This window comes from Bombina bombina, chromosome 1 (genome assembly GCF_027579735.1).
Source record: "Bombina bombina isolate aBomBom1 chromosome 1, aBomBom1.pri, whole genome shotgun sequence".
Taxonomy (NCBI): domain Eukaryota; kingdom Metazoa; phylum Chordata; class Amphibia; order Anura; family Bombinatoridae; genus Bombina; species Bombina bombina.
The window spans coordinates 1,380,372,157-1,380,391,073 of NC_069499.1; the positions used below are offsets into that span (position 1 = coordinate 1,380,372,157).

The 18,917-nt window shown below is 40.1% G+C and overlaps 1 protein-coding gene across 2 annotated transcripts in view; it reads left to right on the plus strand.

Moving 5' to 3' along the window:
* The first annotated feature begins 1,355 nt into the window (after positions 1-1,355).
* The window catches only part of LOC128651055 (arginine/serine-rich coiled-coil protein 2), a 71,441-nt gene continuing 53,879 nt past the window's right edge, over positions 1,356-18,917 (plus strand). For both annotated transcript variants that reach the window (XM_053704472.1, XM_053704473.1), the window contains exons 1-2: positions 1,356-1,656; positions 6,165-7,229. In XM_053704472.1, the coding sequence (XP_053560447.1) occupies positions 1,449-1,656; positions 6,165-7,229 (1,273 nt within the window). In that variant the 5' untranslated portion in view covers positions 1,356-1,448. The remainder of the gene's footprint in view (positions 1,657-6,164; positions 7,230-18,917) is intronic.

Below are 18,917 nucleotides of genomic sequence, written 5' to 3' on the forward strand. Positions count from 1 at the left end.
TGCACCTGGCAGAAACTGATATTGCTGATTGAAAAAAAACCCTGCAAAAACTTAAGTGTCATCAATCTATCATCAATATTTAATTGGTTAGCTATCACGTTTTGCCTTTGAGACATTTTGTTTTCTTCTGTGCATATCTTTGAAAACTATTGCTACAAAACCACTTGAAAAGCTTATGAAATTACTTTGGGCCCAATGATCTAAAGCTGTCAGCTCTGACGAGAATACCTAAGAGGCATTTGTCAGTACTGTGAGATTCCTCTGTTTTGGAACAGTAATTATTAGCTTGATAGCTGTTTATCTAACGATGCAGTGTTCTGAACAGGTATGTGCATATTTTTGTTTGCAGTATTCTTTTAGTGAAACAAATGCAGAAAATGGCTGTGGTTGTTATTTTCTGTGCCAGATTTATGAAGTGTAAAGTAATAGAAAATACAAAGCACAAAGTGTAAATGCAGCACAACTATTGCATTGGGCTTCACATACAGAAAAGCAGGGAATGCCTCTTGGAGAAGGCCTTTTTCTTATAGGTTTTTGTAAGATAAAACAGATCTACTTGTTATTTTGGACACACAATTTGAGTTTTTACTATTCAAACTACACTTTTTCTAATGGATTGAAATGGTTTAGAAAATGAAGCCACAACAACAAAAAAAAATCCCCCCCCCCCCCTCCATCCCCAATCTTAGTGTTATTGTGTAAAAATTCTAATGGACTGAAACATTTGTAGGTGTTTCCCTACTGCATATGTGTTAAACCAAACCAGTTATTCCCTGCAAGTTGTGAGCTTGCATCCATAGAAAGCATTGAAGCTCACTAAAGTGCAGATTCTTGCAGGGAAGAGTGAATGTGATAGGGTGCACCTGGCATTGAAAGCAACATTTTTTTGAAGCCCATACAAATCAAATTACGCTGCAGTTTCCGTATTGCAGGGTCACTAATTTTATCATTTGCCGAATATTATGGCCCTTTAATTTTACATTTATGATAGTAAACAGTAAATGGTGTACAAATTATATATAGCATATTATAATGCCTATCAGGCCTAGTAGAACTATAACCTCAAGGCCCGCTAGATGAGCTCACTTTGTAAGTAATCAGGGGAGATACGTATTGAAATCCTAACTAATAATCTATATGTACATACACGGCACGGCAGCAGCATGCAGTTCATTTTATATATTATGAACATGAAGCCAAACTACCCCCATAGCGCTCTCAGACAAACCCAGTAGGCGTGGCTATATTATAACCAGCGGGCTGGCCTGGCATCCTGTCAGTTTGAAGGCGCTCACGCTTATTTGAGCTTTTGTAGGTGGGCGGGATCATAATATTTGAGGTTTCATTGGTTGAACCCGGGATGCGGAAGTGGCGTAAAAAACTGTTTACTTTCAATGGCGTAAATACATGCGACGACATTTAATTCTATAGTTGGTAGAGGAACCGTCATGTGTTCTAAAGAGGATTTAGAGAAGATTGATGCGATATTGGCCCTTGTCCGGGCAGTAGCGGCGAAGCGTGGCCCGCAGTGGCTCATAGAGCTCTTTGGGTCGCATATAACTGGACTTCAAGTTGGCAGACACGGTACTCCAGTCACCGGAGTACAGGATGATGAGACACTGTGCCAAGAAGCAGAACAGCGAGGCGGGGATACCGGTCAGCTGGTGGTTAGGGCTTTTGATAGTACCACAAAATGTCTGTAAAGCAAACACACGAACCCTGCGTCATTATACACATTTATAAAGCTTTGCAAAGGGATGCAAGCAGTCACATACAACTATGAACATTTGGTTTTATATTTGGCTTTCTACACATCCATCTAAAAAAAATAAAAAAAAATACTTGCAGACAGGCTGTTGTATGGGCGAGGGGGTACTTTGGACCATTCATTTCTAAAAAAAAAAAAACCCAAAAAACTAGATGACTATATTGATCGGGGTTTATTCTAGGATCCTAGGTTAAAGGCATTTTGAATGAAACATTTTTAAATGTGTGTTTTTTTTTTTTTATCAATATACTTCCAATACAAAAATGCTTCTAGTAAACCCCCCCAGCAGCATACACATGTATGCTGTGAGTATATGTGCAGCAGTATTCAAACACCATGACTGCTCAGAGAGCTGGTGGTGGTATCTATTGTGTCTATGCTATTGCCGACTCTGTGCAGATGTAGGGTTTTAACACTGGTGCATGGTCCCTCACAGCATATGTTGCTGATAAACAAGAATACCTTTTTTACTAGAAGAGTGTTTGCCAATGAAAGTATATTGCAAATCAAAATGCACCCAAGCACATTTTAGTTTTGACTTTTTTTTTTTTTTTTATCCGTTTAAGCAATCAAACTGTATATCTCAACGATAAAGCAAATCACATGAACGTTGAAATGAACTGCCAAACTGAAATATTTAATACAGGAGCCTATTACAAAGTGTTTCTTGTATATAGATTACCATCCTGCATAGTAGGAGCTCTTTTCTATCTGGGTCCTATTTGGCAGAGAAACATCCTGTAGAGACATTTTTTTTAAATTGTACAAACAAGCGGGCATGTCTAAAAGACCATGAAATACAGTAGAATTGCATAATAAAAAGACAACACAATAGTACTTACCCTGAATTTTAAATGATCAGTAGAATTTTCCTGACAAATTTCAAAATGTATTTAAATTTGCCAGCCCCCTGTATCATGTGGCAGCCATCGGCCAATCGGAAACATATGTATACATTGTGAACTCTTGCACATGCTCAGTAGTAGCTGATGCCTCATAAAGTGTGCATATAAAGACTGAGCACAATTTGATAATGGAAGTAAATTGGAAAGTCTTAAAATTGCATTTTCAATCTGAATCCTGAAAGTTTAATTTTGACTTCTATAGTGTCCCTTTCAGATTTCTTGCATTGCAGTTTTTAATTTATGCCATTTGTTTACTTTTACCTTAAAATGATTTCTGGCTTTTCAACCCATTCATGTACTTACAAAAGACAGCCACAAACCGGCAACTGATTGGAATCCTATACATTCCCTGCTATAATTTCTAGTTTGCTGTAGCGGAGAAGTATACAATAAAGTGAATGAGTATGTGATTGCTTCACAGGGTGACGGCTACCATAGCTGGCCTTGTCATTATTGCTGCTACTAACCACTTTGGTCACTGTACCCAAAACCTCTCTTTTATGCATCCAACATTTCACAATTGGGGTTTACAAATCTAAAATACTTTATCGAAAACTATGAAGTTGGTTTCTAGTAGGGATGTGCATTTTTTACATTGGAGCTGATCCGAATACTGAAAATGATGGCTGCAAATCACATTCGACAATTTTCGGAGCCAGATTTATTCTGGTGTAATTGCAACACACTAAGATCTGTGCAAGTCCATATCTTAGTGCGTTGCACATTAATAAGAATAAATCTGGATCAGAAAACTTCCAAAGCGGCTTGAAGCTGCCATCTCCGGCATCCAGATCAGTTCTAATGTCACAAATGCACATGCCTAGTTTGTAGGTTTTAAAATTGTTTTGCAAAAATAAAAGGTCCGCAAAAAAAACAAACACTTTTTAATTTCTTAGTTCAATATGTATATCAACTTAGAGGGCATTTTTTTCCTTTTACGTTTTTAATACTTTGCTATAATAATAATATACAGCATGCAATTTTAAACAACTTTCTAATTTACTCCAATTTTTCTTTGTTTTCTTGGTATCTTTATTTGAAAAAGCAAGAATGTAAGCATAGAACCCAGCCCATCTTTGGTTCAGCACCTGAGTAGCGCTTGCTGATTGGTGGCTACATTTAGAAACCAATCCGAAAGTGCTACCCAGGTGCTAAACCAAAAATGGGCCGGCTCCTAGGCTTTAATTTTTGCTTTTATTAAATAAAGATACCAAGAGAACAAAGGAAAATTGATAATAGGAGTAAATTAGAGCAGGCAATTTTAAGCAACTTTCTATCTGAATGATGAAAGTTTAATTTTGACTAGACTATTCTTTAATGAATTCCGAATATGTCGGTGACCTTTGCTTATTTCCCCCCCCCAGATCTTTGTGTGTTGCCCTTTCACACTAATATATCCGGTGCTAAATGCCACTGTCTGCATCCATATTCAACATTCTTTTAGTACAAATGCCAAATCAACGCCCATGCCTAATTTAAACAATTCAGATAGAGCACACTATTTGAAACAGCTTTCCATTTTACTTCTATTATCTAATTTGCTTTTTTCTTTTGGGATTCTTTGTTGAGAAGCATACCTAGGTAGGTTAAGGAACAGTATTATACTACTAAGAGCTAGCTGCTTATTGGTTGCTCCACGTATATTTATATATATATGCCTTTTGTCATGGGCTGACCAAATCAGCTAGCTCCCAGTTGTGCATTGCTGCTCATACATAATGGAAGTAAATGGGAAAGTTTAAAATGGCATGCTCTATCTGAATCCCGGAAGAAAAAAAAATGGTTTTCATGTCCCTTTAAAGGGACACTGAACCCAAATGTTTTATTTCGTGATTCAGATAGAGCATGACATTTTAAGCAACTTTCTAAATTACTCCTATTATCACATTTTCTTTATTCTCTTGGTATCTTCATTTGAAATGCAAGAATTTAAGTTTAGATGCCGGCCCATTTTTTGGGAACAACCTGGGTTGTCCTTGCTGATTGGTGGATACATTCATCCACCAATAAAAAAGTGCTGTCCAGAGTCCTAAACCAAGAAAAAGGCTTAGATGTCTTCTTTTTCAAATAAAGATAGCAAGAGAACAAAGAAAAATTGATAATAGGAGTAAATTAGAAAGTTGCTTAAAATTGCATGCTCTATCTGAATCACAAAAGAAAAAAATTGGGTTCAGTGTCCCTTTAAGATAGTAAAACTTGTTCTAAAAATTCTATTATTTAACATAGATAACATGGTACAATCGCTCATGCAGATTTTCTACCATAGAATTGTAATTGTTTTAAAAGATAGATAATCCCTTTATTACCCATTCCCCAGTTTTGCATAACCAACAGTTATATTAATATACTTTTTACCTCTGTGATTACCTTGTATCTAGGAACCTTCTTCCAGCCCCCTGATCACTTGACTGTGACTGTTTCTTATCTATTGTCTTAAATTTAGCATTGTTTTGTACTAAATCTTAAATAACCCCCTGTGCCTGAACACAGTGTTATCTATATGGCCCATGTGTACTTTCTGTCTCTTTGTGTTGAAAAGAGATTTAAAAAGCATGTGATTAGAGGCAACCCTCAAAAGATTAGACATTAGCATATGAGCCTACCTATGTTTAGTTTAAACTAAGAATACCAAGAGAAAAAAAGCAAATTTGATGATAAAAGTAAATTGGAAAGTTGATTAAAATTAAAATTCCTATCTGAATAACAAAAGTTTAATTTATACTAGACTGTCCTTTTAAATAGACATTACAACTCCATTTTATATTCTTAGTAAACTTGTTCAGATAAAGGTTTAACAACTACAATCTTATACAACAAATGTGTGTGTAAGTGAACAATATATATACATGTAAACCATAATTTGCTAGCTATCCATTTGCTTTATCATAGTGAATCCTAATAATCTAGTGTCTATAAACATATATTATAAAACTGCACATACACCCACTCCTGTCCCAACTGAGTAAATTATCAAATCGGTTTGTATGCAACTGATTTTCCTTGAGCAGACAGATTGCTGTTACGAATTTATGATGAATATTCACTTATTTCTTCTGTAAAGATTATGGGCGTCAATCACAATCCTTCAGCAAAGCTTATCAAATTATTTATTACAAAAAACCTCTATAGACTATAATGGTAAATTTTGTAGAGCATTCATAAGATAACAAATTGTGATGGACCCATTTTTTTTTTTTTATAGTTGCATATAAAAATGTTTGATGGACTAGAGCAAACCCTTAAAACTGTACTTGACAAACTTATTTCAATTTCATTGAGGAGGCAGCTACAGATTTTATGGCACAGTCAATATTTGTCTAGATATTTGTAGCATATTCTTTAAATAAAAATTGGTGCCAGGAGTTTAGTTACGAGTTGTGGCTCTTGTAATTTTTCAAACTATCTCATGGAAGTACCTGCATAATTATCATGAAGAGAAAACTGCTGTTTTAATTCTGGTGTAGCTCACATTATTATTATTATTTTTGCAGTGGAAGATGATAATGTGGACAAATCTAAAAAGATAGACAGTGAAGGTGAATTTGCAACGGAGGAGATAACCATCACCCATGATATTGATTTGAATCTCAGCAAGAAAGTACTGGAGGATCAACAAACAGACATAACTGAAGGAACAGGACATTCTAGCCTTCAATGCAAAGATACATCTGACTGTATACATGGATCAAAAGAACAGATTAGCTCAGGGTTGATCAGTGAATGTGAAAGGAAAAGTTCTGTCCGAAAGCGTTCTGTAATCTCCTCCTCTAGCTCCAGCAGCAGTGGTCCCAGACGCTCAGTAAAGAAGGGTCAATATTATTCCAGAAATGACAGGAAGTGTTCTCGCAGTAGAAGGCGTTCTCGCAGTAGAAGGCGTTCTTGCAGTAGAAGACGTTCCCGCAGTAGAAGGCGTTCCAGCAGTAGAAGGATTTCACGCAGTAGAAGGCGTTCTTGCAGTAGAAGGCGTTCTGGCAGTAGAAGGCGCTCACGCAGTAGAAGGCGTTCCCGCAGTAGAAATCATTCTCTCAGCAGACGGCGTTCTCACAGCAGATGTAGATCAGACAGCAGAAAAGCCCACAGCAGGTCTAACCAGAGACATTCTGTCAGAACGAGGAATCAGAGATCTTCCAGCAGTTGGAGTTCTTCAAGAAGTCGATCTTGTAGCAGTCAGAGTTCTCGTGGAAGAGATGGTAAGAGAGCACGTGGTAGGACTAAGGGTCTCCATCTGGAGACGCAGAATAGCAAATCATCAGAGAGCAAAACATCACGATCTCTGCTTTTGAACCAGACGGTTAATGCCAAGAAACCACAAATAGAAGAAGATGTGGCTGCAAAAGAAGCACAACAACATGCAATTTTGCAAGATTTTGGTTACTCGCCTATTATTTATCATTCAGAACAGCTAGCTGAAATCAGAGCATCACATAATGCAAATGATGTGGCTTCAAAAGATAGCCTGACTGGTTTGGCTTTAAGAGAACCAGATGGGAAAAAAAAGATGTTGGTGAACTTTGAAGCTCTGTTCCGGAAGTTATGTGCAGCTGCTTGGGCCAAAGGTAAGCAGATTTGTATACAAACTTTTTCAGTACTTGCTACCATCTAAATCTGACCTTATATTTCACTTTATATAACACTGTAAATTGAAATCAGATTCCATAGTGAGGTGGTTAGATTGTGTGATAGATGCCCTAAAGACTGATACAAAAGTTAGATATATATCAATATCTCCGAGTCTTGCAGTCCAGTAAGTTTCCAGTACATTATAAAAGGTGCCTTTTTGTACAAGTTTTTAGAAATTTGTAATAGTGGTTTCAGTGTAATAGAAATGAAGAAGAAAGGAAATTTGTAGACTACCTGCAGTAATTACATTTTATTTCTGATCCATATTATAGTGTTCACTAAGTGTGAATGGCTATGTCCTTGATGTAAGTGCAGTTTATCCGACCACTTCTCCCATCTTAAAGGGCCATGATACCCAAATGTTGAAACACTTTAAAGTGATGCAGTATAGCTGTTAAAAGCTGACTAGAAAATATCACCTGAACATCTCTATGTAAAAAAGAAAGATATTTCAGCTTAAAAGTTTCTCAGTAGCCACATCCCATTGTAACGGACTTCTAAGCAACAAATCAGTATGTCTGTCCCGGGACAGCGGAAGGAGCGAGCTTTCGTGCACGCTCATCTTATTTCCTTATTCAGTGTAAGGAAGTTTACAATGAAATCTCATGAGAGTTAAGTGAAATCTCGTGAGATCACAGTAAAAGAGTTCATGACCTCAGCACTGTTAATGCTGATTGGCTGCTGTTCATTTCTTCATTTTTTTTTTTACCTGCAGCTGGGCTGCAGCTGAGTATAACTTTTTACACAGAACTTACTCTGCTAAGCTGAGGAAATTGTGAGGTAAAATATCTTCCTTTTTTACATAGAGATGCTCAGGTGATATTTTCCTGTCAGCTTTTTACAGTTATGCTGCATCAGTTTCAAGTGATTTAGCATATGAGTATTATGTCCCTTTAAGTCTTAACTGAAATACAATAATTCCTGATAGTACATGTTTTGATTAAAGGAATATAAACATGCAAAAAGAAAATGCTCTTATATGTTTTTATATAACTGTGTGTTTAACATTCCTGATAGTACATGTTTTGATTAAAGGAATATAAACATGCAAAAAGAAAATGCTCTTATATGTTTTTATATAACTGTGTGTTTAACATTCCTGATAGTACATGTTTTGATTAAAGGAATATAAACATGCAAAAAGAAAATGCTCTAATATGTTTTTATATAACTGTGTGTTTAACCCCTGCAAAGGTTTTTAACACATACGGCTAGATTTAGAGTTTTGTCGGTAAAGACCCGCGTAGCTAACGCTGCTTTTTTTCCCAGCGCACCCTTAAGACAACGCTGGTATTTAGAGTTGTCTGAGTGGCTGCGTTAGGCTCAGAAAAGGGAGCGTTGAGCAGAATTTACCTTCCCTTTAACTCTCAATACCAGCGTTGCCTACGGTAGCGGTAAGCTGGAAAAACGTGCTCGTGCACAATATCCCCATAGGAAACAATGGGGCTGAGCTGGCTGGGAAAAAACCTAACACCTGCAAAAAAGCAGCGTTCAGCTCCTAACGCAGCCCCATTGTTTCCTATGGGGAAACACTCTCTAAGTCTGCACCTAACACCCTAACATGAACCCCGAGTCTAAACACCCCTAACTTTACACTTATTAACCCCTAATCTGCCGCCCCTGCTATCGCTGACACTTGCATTTTATTACTAACCCCTAATCTTCCGACCGGACACCGCCGTCACCTACATTATCCCTATGAACCCCTAATCTGCTGTCCCTAACACCGCTGAACCCTACATTATATTTATTAACCCCTAATCTGCCCCCCCCCCCAACGTCGCCGCAACCCAACTACAAGTATTAACCCCTAATCTGCCGACCGGACCTCGCTGCCACTATAATAAATGTATTAACCTTTAAACCGCCGCACACCCGCCTCGCAAACACTAATAATAATAATAAATTGTATTAACCCCTAATCTGCCCTCCCTAACATCGCCGCCACCTACCTACAATTATTAACCCCTAATCTCCCGCCCGCAACGTCGCCGCTACTATAATAAATGTATTAACCCCTAAACCTAAGTCTAACCCTAACACCCCCCTGACATAAATATAATTTAAATTAAACGAAATAATATTCCTCTAATTAAATAAATTATTCCTATTTAAAACTAAATACTTACCTATAAAATAAACCCTAATATAGCTACAATATAACTAATAGTTACATTTTCTCCAACATTGGTGTGTCCGGTCCACGGCGTCATCCATAACTTGTGGGAATATTCTCTTCCCCAACAGGAAATGGCAAAGAGCACAGCAAAAGCTGTCCATATAGTCCCTCCTAGGCTCCGCCCACCCCAGTCATTTTCTTTGCCGTTGCACAGGCAACATCTCCACGGAGATGGTGAAGAGTATGTGGTGTTTAGTTGTAGTTTTTTTATTCTACTATCAAGAGTTTGTTATTTTAAAATAGTGCTGGTATGTACTATTTACTCTGAAACAGAAAAGGATGAAGAGTTCTGTTTGTGAGAGGAATATGATTTTAGCAGCAGTAACTAAAATCGTTTGCTGTTTCCACATAGGACTGTTGAGATGAGATAACTTCAGTTGGGGGAAACAGTTAGCAGATTTCTCTGCTTAAGGTATGACTAGCCATATTTCTAACAAGACTGTGTAATGCTGGAAGGCTGTCATTTTTCCCCTCATGGGGACCGGTAAGCCATTTTCTTAGTCTCAAACAGAATAAAGGACTTAATATGGGCTATAAAACTGGTAGACACTTTTATGGGCTAGATCGATTGCTTTATTTGGGCATTTTATACAGCTTGAGGTTAAAATTCACACTTTATAACTTTGGGGAACGTTATTTTCACGGCAGGCACTGGCTTAGACACCTTCCCAGTCAGGAAGGGCCTTCTTTGTAGTAGGCAGAGCCTCATTTTTGCGCCATTACTGCGCAGTTACTTTTGAGAGCAGGACATGCAGATGCATGTGTATGGGTCTGGAAGTAGTTGAAAAGGTCCCTAGAAGGCTTCATTTGGTATTGTATACCCCCCTGGGTTTGGTAAAGTCGCAGCAAAGGCTGTAGCTGGGACTGTCGAGGGGTTAAAACTATAAACGGTTTTGTCATTTTAAGGGTTAAAGGTCTGAAATTTGGGGTGCAATGCTTTGAGTGCTTTAAGACACTGTGGTAAAAATTTGATTAAGATTGAACAATTCCTTCATATTTTTTAACATATTCAGTAAAAAAGTGTGACCTGTTTAAAATTTAAAGAGACAGTAACGGTTTTATTTTAAAACGGTTTTTGTACTTTATTGACAAGTTTAAGCCTGTTTAACATGTCTGTGCCTTCAGATAAACTATGTTCTGTATGTATGGAAGCCAATGTGTCTCCCCCTTCAAAATTGTGTGATAATTGTGCCATAACGTCCAAACAAAGTAAGGACAGTACTGCCACAGATAGTAATGTTGCACAAGATGATTCATCAGATGAAGGGAGTAGACATAGTTCTACATCATCTCCTTCTGTGTCTATACCAGTTATGCCCGCGCAGGCGACCCCTAGTTCTTCTAGCGCGCCAATGCTTGTTACTATGCAACAATTGACGGCAGTAATGGATAACTCCATAGCAAATATTTTATCCAAAATGCCTGCATTTCAGAGAAAGCGTGATTGCTCTGTTTTAAACACTGTAGAGCAGGAGGGCGCTGATGATAATTACTCTGTCATACCCTCACACCAATCTGAAGTGGCCATGAGAGAGGTTTTGTCAGATGGGGAAATTTCTGATTCAGGTAGAATTTCTCAACAGGCAGAACCTGATGTTGTGACATTTAAATTTAAATTAGAGCATCTCCGCACACTGCTTAAGGAGGTGCTATCTACTCTGGATGATTGTGACAACCTGGTCATTCCAGAAAAATTGTGCAAGATGGACAAGTTCCTAGAGGTTCCGGTGCACCCCGACGCTTTTCCTATACCCAAGCGGGTGGCGGACATAGTGAATAAGGAGTGGGAAAAGCCCGGTATACCCTTTGTTCCCCCTCCTATATTTAAGAAATTATTTCCTATGGTCGACCCCAGAAAGGACTTATGGCAGACAGTCCCTAAGGTCGAGGGGGCAGTTTCTACACTAGCCAAGCGCACTACTATTCCTATCGAGGATAATTGTGCTTTCAAAGATCCTATGGATAAAAAATTGGAGGGTTTGCTTAAAAAGATTTTTGTACAGCAAGGTTACCTCCTGCAACCTATTTCGTGCATTATTCCTGTCACTACAGCAGCGTGGTTCTGGTTCGAGGAACTAGAAAAGTCGCTCAGTAGAGAGACTCCGTATGAGGAGGTTATGGACAGAATTCACGCACTTAAGTTAGCTAATTCATTTATTTTAGATGCCGATTTGCAGTTAGCTAGATTAGCAGCGAAAAATTCAGGGTTTGCAATTGTGGCGCGCAGAGCGCTCTGGCTAAAGTCTTGGTCAGCGGATGTATCTTCCAAGACAAAATTGCTTAATATCCCTTTCAAGGGCAAAACCCTTTTTGGGCCAGAATTGAAAGAGATTATCTCAGACATCACTGGGGGTAAGGACCATGCCCTCCCACAAGATAGGCCTTTCAAGGCCAAGAATAAGTCTAATTTTCGTTCCTTTCGCAATTTCAGGAACGGACCGGCCTCCAACTCTGCAGCCTCTAGACAAGAGGGTAATGCTTCACAAACCAAACCAGCTTGGAAACCGATGCAAGGCTGGAACAAGGGTAAGCAGGCCAAGAAGCCTGCTGCTGCTACCAAAACAGCATGAAGGAGTAGCCCCCGATCCGGGACCGGATATAGTAGGGGGCAGACTCTCTCTCTTCGCTCAGGCTTGGCCAAGAGATGTTCAGGATCCCTGGGCACTAGAAATAGTTTCTCAGAGTTATCTTCTGGAATTCAAGGAACTACCCCCAAGGGGAAGGTTCCACATATCTCACTTATCTTCAAAACAAATGAGACAGGCATTTTTCCATTTTGTAGAAGACCTGTTAAAAATGGGAGTGATACACCCAGTCCCAAATGTGGAACAAGGACTGGGGTTTTTACTCAGATCTGTTTGTAGTTCCCAAAAAAGAGGGAACCTTCAGACCAATTCTGGATTTAAAGATTCTAAACAAATTTCTCAGAGTGCCATCGTTCAAAATGGAAACTATTCGAATGATTTTACCTACAATCCAGTAGGGTCAATTTATGACTACCGTGGATCTAAAGGATGCGTATCTACATATTCCTATCCACACAGATCATCATCAGTTCCTAAGGTTCGCCTTTCTGAACAAACATTACCAGTTTGTGGCTCTCCCATTCGGGCTAGCCACTGCTCTCGGGTCCCTTCTAGCGGTTCTAAGACCAAGGGGCATTGCAGTGGCACCTTATTTGGACGACATTCTGATACAAGCGTCGTCTCTGTCAAAGGCAAAGGCTCACACAGACATCGTTCTGGCCTTTCTCAGATCTCACGGGTGGAAGGTGAACATAGAAAAAAGTTCCCTGTCTCCGTCGACAAGAGTTCCTTCCTTGGGGACAATAATAGATTCTTTAGAAATGAAGATTTTCCTGACAGATGTCAGAAAGTCAAAACTTCTAAACGCTTGTCAAGTTTCTTCACTCTGTTCCACGTCCTTCCATAGCTCAGTGCATGGAAGTAGTAGGGTTGATGGTTGCAGCAATGGACATAGTTCCTGTTGCGCGAATTCATCTAAGACCATTACAACTGTGCATGCTGAAACAGTGGAATGGGGACTTTACAGACTTGTCTCCAGTGATTTAGAAGACCAGAGATTCACTCCGTTGGTGGCTAACCCAGGATCACCTGTCCCAGGGAATGAGCTTCCGCAGACCAGAGTGGGTCATTGTCACGACCGACGCCAGTCTAGTGAGCTGGGGCGCGGTCTGGGACTCCCTGAAAGCTCAGGGTCTATGGTCTCGGGAAGAGTCTCCTCTCCCGATAAACATTCTGGCAACATGACGACTGTTGCTTACATCAACCATCAGGGGGGAACAAGGAGTTCCCTGGCGATGAGCGAAGTGACCAAAATCATAAAATGGGCGGAGGATCACTCCTGCCACCTATCTGCAATCCACATCCCAGGAGTGGAAAACTGGGAGGCCGATTATCTGAGTCGTCAGACATTCCATCAGGGGGAGTGGGAACTCCACCCGGAGATATTTGCCCAGTTGACCCAATTATGGGGCATTCCAGACATGGATTTAATGGCGTCTCGTCAGAACTTCAAGGTTCCTTGCTACGGGTCCAGATCCAGGGATCCCAAGGCGACTCTAGGGGATGCATTAGTAGCGCCCTGGACCTTCAACCTAGCTTATGTGTTTCCACCGTTTCCTCTCATTCCCAGGCTGGTAGCCAGGATCAAACAGGAGAGGGCCTCTGTGATTTTGATAGCTCCTGCGTGGCCACGCAGGACTTGGTATGCAGACCTGGTGAATATGTCATCGGCTCCACCATGGAAGCTACCTTTGAGACAGGATCTTCTAGTACAGGGTCCATTCGAACATCCAAATCTAGTCTCTCTCCAGCTGACGGCTTGGAAATTGAACGCTTGATTTTATCTAAGCGTGGGTTTTCGGATTCTGTGATAGATACTCTGGTACAAGCCAGAAAACCTGTAACTAGAAAAATTTACCATAAAATATGGAAAAGTTATATCTGTTGGTGTGAATCCAAGGGATTCTCATGGAGTAAGATTAAAATTCCTAGGATCCTTTCCTTTCTCCAAGAAGGTTTGGATAAGGGATTATCAGTGAGTTCTCTAATAGGACAGATTTCTGCTTTATCTGTCTTGTTACACAAACGACTGGCAGCTGTGCCAGATGTTCAAGCTTTTGTTCAGGCTTTGGTCAGGATCAAGCCTGTTTACAGACCTTTGACTCCTCCCTGGAGTCTGAATTTAGTTCTTTCAGTTCTTCAAGGGGTTCCGTTTGAACCTCTACATTCCATAGATATCAAGATATTATCTTGGAAAGTTCTGTTTTTGGTTGCTATTTCTTCTGCTAGAAGAGTTTTCTGAGTTATGTGCTCTGCAGTGTAATCCGCCCTATCTGGTGTTCCATTCAGATAAGGTTGTTTTGCGTACTAAACCTGGTTTCCTTCCAAAGGTTGTTTCTAACAAAAATATTAACCAGGAAATAGTTGTGCCTTCTTTGTGTCCGAATCCAGTTTCAAAGAAGGAACGTTTGTTACATAAATTTAGATGTAGTACGTGCTTTAAAGTTCTATTTAGAAGCAACAAAGGTTTTCAGACAAACGTCTTCTCTGTTTGTCGTTTATTCTGGCAAGAGGAGAGGTCAAAAGGTTACTGCTACCTCTATTTCCTTTTGGCTGAATAGCATCATCCGATTGGCTTACGAGACTGCCGGACGGCAGCCTCCCGAACGAATCACAGCTCACTCTACTAGGGCTGTGGCTTCCACATGGGCCTTCAAGAACGAGGCTTCTGTTGATCAGATATGTAAGGCAGCGACTTGGTCTTCCCTGCACACTTTTGCCAAATTCTACAAATTTGATACTTTTGCTTCTTCGGAGGCTATTTTTGGGAGAAAGGTTTTGCAAGCCGTGGTGCCTTCCGTTTAGGTAACCTGATTGGCTCCCTCCCTTCATCCGTGTCCTAAAGCTTTGGTATTGGTTCCCACAAGTTATGGATGACGCCGTGGACCGGACACACCAATGTTGGAGAAAACAGAATTTATGCTTACATGATAAATTACTTTCTCCAACGGTGTGTCCGGTCCATGGCCCGCCCTGGTTTTTTAATCAGGTTTGATGAATTTCTTTCTTTAACTACAGTCACCACGGCACCCTATAGTTTCTCCTGTGTTTTTCTCCTGTCCGTCGGTCGAATGACTGGGGTGGGCGGAGCCTAGGAGGGACTATATGGACAGCTTTTGCTGTGCTCTTTGCCATTTCCTGTTGGGGAAGAGAATATTCCCACAAGTTATGGATGACGCCGTGGACCGGACACACCGTTGGAGAAAGTAATTTATCAGGTAAGCATAAATTCTGTTGTTTCTATTTTAGGATTTATTTTACAGGCAACTTTGTATTTATTTTAACGAGGTACAATAGCTATTAAATAGTTAATAACTATTTAATAGCTACCTAGTTAAAATAATTACAAAATTACATGTAAAATAAATCCTAACCTAAGTTACAATTAAACCTAACACTACACTATCATTAAATTAATTAAATAAATTACCTACAATTAGCTAAACTAAAATACAATTAAATAAACTAATCTATAATACAAAAACAAACACTAAATTACAAAAAATAAAAAAATATTACGAGAATTTTAATCTAATTACACCTAATCTAAGCCCCCTAATAAAATAAAAAAGCCCCCCAAAATAAAAAAAATCCCTACCCTATTCTAAATTACAAAAGTAATCAGCTCTTTTACCAGCCCTTAAAAGGGCTTTTTGCGGGGCATTGCCCCAAAGTAATCAGCTCTTTTACCTGTAAAAGAAAATACAATACCCCCCCAACATTACAACCCACCACCCACATACCCCTACTCTAACCCACCCAAACCCCCCCTTAAAAAAAACTAACACAAACCCCCTGAAGATCTCCCTACCTTGAGTCGTCTTCACTCAGCCGAGCCGAAGTCTTCATCCAATCAGGGCGATGTGGTCCTCCATCCAGTAGAAGTCTTGATCCCCGGCTAGGTGCCAGATGCGGTAACTAACCTTTCCATTTTTGCTTTTAAATCTTAGCTGAGAGCTTGTAAGTGAGTGCTGGACTTTCTCTGTGTGTTGTATTAATTTGTTTTGTAATTTTCCCTATAGTTCTTGTACCCAGACCTGTCTGGGGTTAAATGCCTGTGACTCTGGGGACAGCACAGCTTCCTGTGAGTGCCGGTGAGCACCCAGGGCTGAGCATGTTGCAGGGTAATGGGATGTGTACCCGGTCCGGTATGAGAGTGCAGTCCCCTTCCGTGTTTTGTATATGTCTAGGGTGATTACATAAGCCTGTGCACCCTTCCCTTGTTCCCAGTTTGTTTGGATTTGAGAGCTTGCATTGTGTGGCTGTTTTAGAGTCCCAGGTATTGGAAAGGACCTTGACGGGGTACCTGGGCTTGTCCCATTTGGCCAGATGCGGTAACTAACCTTTCCATTTTTGGTTTTAAATCTTGGCTGAGAGCTTGTAAGTGAGTGCTGGACTTTCTCTGTGTGTTATATATATATATATATATATATATATATATATATATATATATATATATAAATAATCCAGTCAAATGCACTCTCAGGTCTTTTCAATGGGTTCTTTAATGGAACGTTTTCGGGGTTCACAACCCCTTCATCAGCATATATATATGTGTGTGTGTGTACATTTGTGTTTATGTATTTAAAGAAATATATACACATATAAACACAAATATATATGTGTGCTTGTGTATGTATTGGAGCCCTTTGCAGTCAAGAAGATGAAAACATGAAAAATCTTATTTTGGAAAGTTGTTTAAAATTGTATTGTCTATTTAAATCATGAAAGAAATATTTTGGGTTTTATGTCCCTTTCATTCTTGGTTAAATAACTGGTGCAGGGAAAGAGGATTTTGTTTTATTGACCATTATAGCTCGGTTTGGCAAGATACTAGGCTTGCATTTGGATGCTAAAGGAACAGAATATCTGGGAGAGGAGTTCAAACGGTTTATGAGTAGTCATTTAAACTAGTAAAGGGGGTAGTATTAATATATTCACCTGCCCACAAAGCATGCCAAAACTGTTTGTCCAAGTTACAGAAATTATAGTGGAAAAGTTCTACAATCCATAAACACAAATGCTTGCAGCTTAGGAAATAAATTACCTGGACTAACTTCAATAATGACCAGAGACAACTTGAATTTAGTAGCTATAACAAAATTCTGGTACAATGATTCTCATGACTGGGACATAGTCATACATGGATACAAGTTATTTGAAAAATATAGGATCAAATGGTGGAGGAGTTGCTCTGTATGTAAAAGAAAATATAAAGGTAAAAAACAGTAGAATACAAAAAAACCTAAAAGGTACGCTAAAGAATGACAGAAAGTCAAGATAATAAATGGTATAGTTGTCAAAGTCCCAAATCGGAAACTCCAGATCCGTGGAGCAGGCAATGGTCCAAGCAAAAGCTGGTCACATAACAAGTCCTGTAAAACAGAAACACCTCATGGTAACGTTATTCCAAACAATAAACATATAAGGAAAGCAACAAATATACATTCACAAGAGTCGTAGCACACACAGTGGTATAACAGGCAGGCCAAGGCTTCGGAGCCGCCCGGCAGACTCTCTTCTGGAACAATTTGGCCGGTCACAACACAGGGAATCCACCAATCAGAGGTTACTTTGCTGATTGCATCAGAAATAGTGTCAAAGGACGTCCTCCAATCATCCAACCCAGATGGAAGGTGTGTGGCAACCAGGGATTTCACCCAGGAAATATGACTCAAAAGCAGAGTTGGAGGTATATTAAAACACTTTAATAAAAACATTAAAAGACAGCAACACGTTTCTTGGCTCAAACGCCGTTTCATCAGGATGTTAATACACCATTTTCCCTCGCTCTTTTTAAAAACCTTTCAACCAATCCTTAGTGGGCATGACTAGACATCTCTCTCAAGATCCTGCTCCTAACATAATTAGTATCTGTCACACTTGGTGTTGGGTCTGGGGAGTGAAGCTCATTAGCAGAGGCATATTCGGTTACAAGCTCTAGTTTATCCACTGGGGCTAATGTAGCCTTCTTACTTTTAGGCATAATGACAGATTAGGAATACAGGAGGTGGTATCACAGCACGGAACATGGTTTCAGGCAAGCAATAGGTTAACACAGGTCTTGGCAGTTCAGGCAAGAGAGAGGTTAACACAGGTCTTGGCAGTTCAGGCAAGCAAGAGGTTTAAACAGGTATTGGCAGTTCAGACAAGCAAGAGGTTAACACAGGTCCTGGCAGTTCATGCAAGCAAGAGGTTTAAACAGGTCTTGGCAGTTCAGGCAAGCAAGAGGTTAACACAGGTCCTGGCAGTTCAGGCAAGCAAGAGGGTAACAAAGCTCCTGGTAGTTCTGGCAAGCAAAAGGGTAACAGAGGTCCTGGCAGTTCTGGCAAGCAAAAGGGTAACAGAGGTCCTGACAGTTCTGGCAAGCAAGAGGTTAACACAGGTCCTGGCAGTTCAGGCAAGCAAGAGGGTAACAGAGGGTCCTGGCAGTTCAGGCAAGCAAGAGGGTAACAGAGCTCCTGGCAGTTCAGGCAAGCAAAAGGGTAACAGAGGTCCTAGCAGTTCAGGCAAGCAAGAGGTTAACACAGGTCTTGGCAGTTCAGGCAAGCAAGAGGGTAACATAGGTCCTGGCAGTTCAGGCAAGCAAGAGGTTAACACAGGTCTTGGCAGTTCAGGCAAGCAAGAGGGTAACAGAGGTCCTGGCAGTTCAGGCAAGCAAGAGGGTAACAGAGGTCCTGGCAGTTCAGGCAAGCAAGAGGGTAACACAGGTCTTGGCAGTTCAGGCAAGCAAGAGGGTAACAAAGGTCCTGGCAGTTCAGGCAAGCAAGAGGGTAACGGAGCTCCTGGCAGTTCAGGCAAGCAAGAGGGTAACAGAGGTCCTGGCAGTTCAGGCAAGCAAGAGGTTAACACAGGTCTTG